Source organism: Rhamphochromis longiceps, linkage group LG22 (assembly GCF_057381845.1).
Source record: "Rhamphochromis longiceps isolate RC_006_pf linkage group LG22, R_longiceps_female_GT1.1, whole genome shotgun sequence".
In the NCBI taxonomy this organism is placed as follows: Eukaryota; Metazoa; Chordata; class Actinopteri; order Cichliformes; family Cichlidae; genus Rhamphochromis; species Rhamphochromis longiceps.
In genome coordinates, this window is record NC_140577.1 from 7,910,838 (window position 1) to 7,916,071 (window position 5,234).

General features: G+C 41.2%; 1 protein-coding gene across 1 annotated transcript; it reads right to left on the bottom strand.

The window, feature by feature from the left end:
* Window positions 1–662: 662 nt before the first annotated feature.
* On the bottom strand, window positions 663–4,751 carry gdf6b (growth differentiation factor 6b). The gene is made up of 2 exons (XM_085395767.1): window positions 4,272–4,751; window positions 663–4,070 (listed from the first exon to the last, which is right to left on the bottom strand). Exons 1-2 carry the CDS (start codon window positions 4,687–4,689, stop codon window positions 3,178–3,180), a joined length of 1,311 nt encoding a protein of 436 aa, XP_085251893.1. The 5' UTR covers window positions 4,690–4,751; the 3' UTR covers window positions 663–3,177.
* Window positions 4,752–5,234: the final 483 nt, after the last annotated feature.

The following is a 5,234-nucleotide window of genomic DNA, read 5'->3' on the forward strand; positions in this document are numbered from 1 at the left end:
TATAGACATACATGACAGTTACTTTAATTCAAGCTGAGGTTTTTCCTTTAAGTGTAATCAGATCACACTTTCCTTTACACCTGTTGTACAGTTAGCAGTAGGTGTTTTTAGCATGACAAACCCTGTTTTAATTTAGCTAATCTGCAGTTAGCCCAGTTTGTCCAGTAATTTGAGCTTTTCTGTTTTCCTTTAAAATATATATATTAATTTAATATTGAAAACATTCATGTATTTCCTTTCTTCTTCTTCTTCTTCTTCTTCTTCTTCTTCTTCTTCTTCTTCTTCTTCTTCTTCTTTATTTTTTTTAAGACAATTGCTACATTGATTTAATTAAAATGTTACCAGCGTTTGAGTAGTTAATGCTTCATTTTGAAGATATTGCAAAGTTTGGGGTCAGTAAGAGAATCAACAGCACTCCTGCAGGTGTAGATCAGCTGATATTTGGCTCAATTTGGTTATGCTACTTTTGCATCTTCCAGGTGTCTCAGTGTCCTTCTGTTACAATGTTGTTTAATTTACTGTTTACAGACTCTGGGCCAATAAAGAGCTGGCATTTTTTACAATACAAAAAAAGTCATGTTAAGAGTAATCACTATATGGTACTAGCACTAAAACTGTCAAAAAATAAATAAATACATTCAAAACATCAGCAAGAAAACATTGTAAGTTTTAATGTGCATCTTTATACATTTTATATGTTAATTTGGTTAGACTATTTAATGCTGCAAAAATACATTATTCAGGAATTTCTGCTTCATAGAGTAGCACACTTTTATTATAGAAATGAGAGGTTCCAATAAAACACAGTGTGCCACAACACTGTCTCTATCAGTTGTTGTAATATATTATTTTTGGATGCCTGTAAATATTGCAGAGCATAAAGTATGAAAAGTTAAAATGTGCCGCTAAGATAAACACAACACCAAAAATAATCTTTTTTTCTTTTTTGTCTCAGTGGATAATTATTTCCTGTTTATATATATACATTAAAAACACTGATAGAAATCTGATATTTCACAATCTGTCACATTTCTTTACAAAAACATTACCCATGTGTGTTTATTTGAGCCTGAACCTCCAGATGTGTAACTCGCACCGTCTGGAAGTTGTAACAGAACAAAGCGGACAAAGTAAATGCAATAATTTACTCACATGACTTAAATTATTATTTCCATACCAAATATTTACACATGGCACCTTTGACCATCAGTGCATTACAGACAAAGTTATTGCATCTATATAATCATCTTAAACATAAAGCGGTGCGAAACCCCACGATGGTTTTGATGAAAAGATGTGAACGTTGGTCGATCGGAAGACGTTCCCTGAGTCATAGGCCATGTCAGGTGCTGAAAATCTGCTATTTTAATCCTGGCAGGGATAAAAATCAAAACTTCCATTATGCGGAACATGTTTACCTGAAGTTAATGATTTGGTTTACAGAAGAAACAGCTGGAAAGAGCGGAATCAGTCAGTTTGTTCAGTCAGCAAAAATTCTATATTAACTAACTGGACACGTTTTATTGTTCTAGTGAAACTGGATGTAAAGTTATTACATATCATATAAACCACTGAGCTAACAGACGAAGAGATCTGGATAGTTTTTTTTTTTTTTTACTCCAAGGCCTTCTTTTGAAAATGACCAGAGAAAAATTGTGCCAAAACAATAAAACCACTGACAGCTGATGGGAATAACATAAACCATATACAATGCAGCGATCTGCTGGGAAACCTAAGATTCTGGCTTTCATGTGGATGTTCATTAGACAAGTAAGATAACAGGTAGACTCCTCGATGGCAGTGGGCACAATATGCCCATCTACACCGAAGCAACTACCTAAGAATATGATAAGGAGCTCAGATCATTGACTTAACCTCCAGACTCCCCACTCCCATTCTAATCCAAGCATCCGTGGAAGCCTCACATTTAAAGAACAGAGCTCAAAAGAGCCACTGCCACTGTGTCTGAGCAAAGTGGATGTTATAGATATGAAACAAACTAAGAATGAAGTTACCACACTGATGACATACACCTCTGCTTAATAAACTCAAAGTAGATATTTATTTCATTGTTAATAATCGCTTAAAAGCTGTTTTTTGACTTCTTTAAAATGTTTTAGAACCAGGTCTCTGGTACCAGACATCCTGTCTCCATGCCCTCATGGGTTAGAGCTGTGTCCAAGTTTGGCAGATGGTTTTATTGTTGTGGGTGATTCATTGCTAATATAGTTTCCTTTCGAAATCCTTTAAGTTTTATATAAAGAGTCTAAAAGTTATACAAATTACACATTTAATTTAATCCAATCTTTTGATCTTTTGAAAGGTTCAGTATATTAACTGAAGGTTTATTCTTTGTTGAAGATTCCTGGATTTGTGTATGGAAACCATTCTCACGCTTCTAACTTCCAGAAGGAGCTGAGCTCATCATAAAGTGGAAAGTTTGCATGTCTGAATCATCACCTGTATCAGTCTTGTGACAGGTAATAGACCATCAGCAAATACGCTGATATTTACAGATGGTGGTGGCTTCTGCTTCTTTGCTGTGTTTGACTAACTATGACAACAAATTTGGTTATTAAATGGTTGTGAACAGACAGCCACATAACGTCCACTTTGCGTATACTTAGCTTGTATTACCAGAACCTGTTTTTGTAAAGATAACATAGTAATGCCTTTTCTGAATACATTTACATCCACATTTATTGCAGGGTGGATTTATTTATCTGGACTACCTTTGTGTGGTTGTTTGAATAAATTTTATTTCTTTAGGACACGACCAAGCTGCAGGGTTTAGCATACAGATATGAAATCATCCTTTTCATCAAAATCTTTGCAAGAACATGCTCAACTTTTTGCATTTAGTATTTTATTAATTTGGCGATGAGATGCATATTTATTTGTCCACAAATCTGTGGTAATTGCAGAGTTTCAAGTGACTAGATTGATTTTCTTTAAAAAAACAAAAAAAGGATGAGGAGATGGACAGAAAGAGATGTTTGAGGTATCAAGATGACTGTGTTGGATGCATAATTGAAAGAAAAATGCTTCTCAACTATAGTTGATGTCTCCATCTTGCTAAAGTTCTCTTTATTTCAGATACAGGCTTTCCTCCACGTTGACTGCGATGCAGTTCAATTCCCAGAAGGTCAAGGTAAGCCACAACCCCTGCTGGTCGTACTACCTGCAACCACAAGACTCCACCACCATATCCTCGTACTGCTTGTACACCACATTGTTTCCTGAGTCGATGTAGAGGATGCTGATGGGGCTGAGTTTGGATGGGGCGCAGCAGCTTGGAGGCATGTTGCTAGGGTTCATTGAATTCATCAGAGTCTGGATAATGGCGTGGTTGGTGGGCTCCAGGTGGGAGCGCAGGGGGAAGTCGCACACCCCCTCGCAGTGGTACGCCTCATAGTCCAGCGGGGCGATGATCCAGTCGTCCCAGCCCAGATCTCTGAAGTTCACATGCAGGGGTTTCTTGCTGCACCTGGATTTTGACTTCCTGCCATGTCGCTTCCCATGGCGGGTTTTGGATGCAGCAGTCCTGCGTCTCCTGCTGGCTTTAGTGCCAGGGCCCCTCTCTTTGGGGCTTTTCTCGAGGCCCAGTAAGGCTCTCCCCTCCCTCCTCTCGCTGAAGAGTGTCTGCTTCTTCATTGACCTGGTGAAGACCACTAAGATGGCCTTCTTCTGCTGAGGCCTCCCATGTCGGTGCAGTCCCAGAAGATGCAGATCCAGCTCCCTCTCAGGATTGTCCAGCACGGCCCTGAGCTCCAGGCAGAAGTGCTTCCCCTGGCTCAGGTGTTGTCGCTCCTTGAATATCTCCCACACGTCCAGCACCTCCCACCTCGGCCTGTGGGAACCCTGCAGGTCCAGTGTTTTGGAGTCGAGCAGCTGCTGGTCGTGGCAGGAGAGGAGCTGGATGTCGACAGGCTCTGTTTCCGATATCCTGAAATTCCCAGACGCTTTTGTGTAAATCCTGAGCTCGGCTCCCAGCACCTCCGCTTTTTCTGAGAGGGTTGAGACATCGAACAGATACTGTTGTCTCCTCAGAGGGGAGAGTGGGAGGTCATCTGTGGAAAGCATTAAAACAGCAGGGTCAGATGCCTTCTCACTGAGATGATCTACATACCACAAAGATGTGGAATCTGACAGATAAATATCCCAAATGCAGTCTGCACTGAATTAAACTGGGAGACAGAGTATGAGTCACAGGTGAACCAGCAATACTACGTACAAGCACACACTCACACACGCGGCAGAGCTCCACATACCTTGTCCGCTGTCCACAAAACTTGCAATAGTGTTTGCAGCTTTTGAAGAACGGAAAAAGCTGGCATTGAGACCCAGCTTCTCCGCCGTGGAGAATGTCTTGTAAATAGACAACATGTAGTCATGCGGCTCAATTAAGTCTTTAGGCGCTGCTTTGTTGTATCTGTCCTGTGAGGGTCGAGCGTAAAACTCCTTAAAATATTTAGACGCTTCTTGTGAATTAAAAATCTTCGCCGCTTTGCTGCTTTTCGGCGCAGCTGGAGGGAAAATAACGAGAGTCTGGAAACAGGGCATGCCCCACACGAACACAAGAGCCCCGCAAAGAAAAGAGAAGTGATAGAAATCCATCCTCTGCGCTCGTCCTGAGTCTGAGTCGGAGCCTGAGCTGTGGCCGGGGTGGACCAGAGCTGGACTCTGCATCCGCTCCTCTGTGCAGCAAGTGGCTGCTCCGCAAAGTGCGCACAGCTCAGAGGGACAGGCGGCGCGCAGTTTAAAAAACACAGGAGACGAGGACACGCCTACATTGTTCTAAAGGCTTAAAGGAGAGGGCAAATTAGGCTGTAAAGATAATTGTTCCTCTGACACCCCCCACCCTCCTCACGGAAAGACAGATGTGCGCTCAAAAGACTATGGTGCATGAAACTGCGCTGACTTTTCTCGCTCTCACCAAACCTGCTTAAATGGAATCAGAATTGATTTGATTTTCAGTTTTAAGCCTGAGTTTTGGAAGTTTCTCTGCAGAACGAGTCCTGTAACGTTGCCTCGGTGCATTATTTCTTTAGTGTTTATTGTGGAGTGTAATGCCCTCTAGTGAAGCAAAGAGATACTGCTTTGATACGAAAGACGAAAGGCGCACAGAGGCAACGTCCTTCAGCACCGTGGACAGAGTCTGTGCTCAGCAGATAGAAATAATTATTATAATCCACACATTATTCAGATATCCTCATATTTGAGATTCATGACTA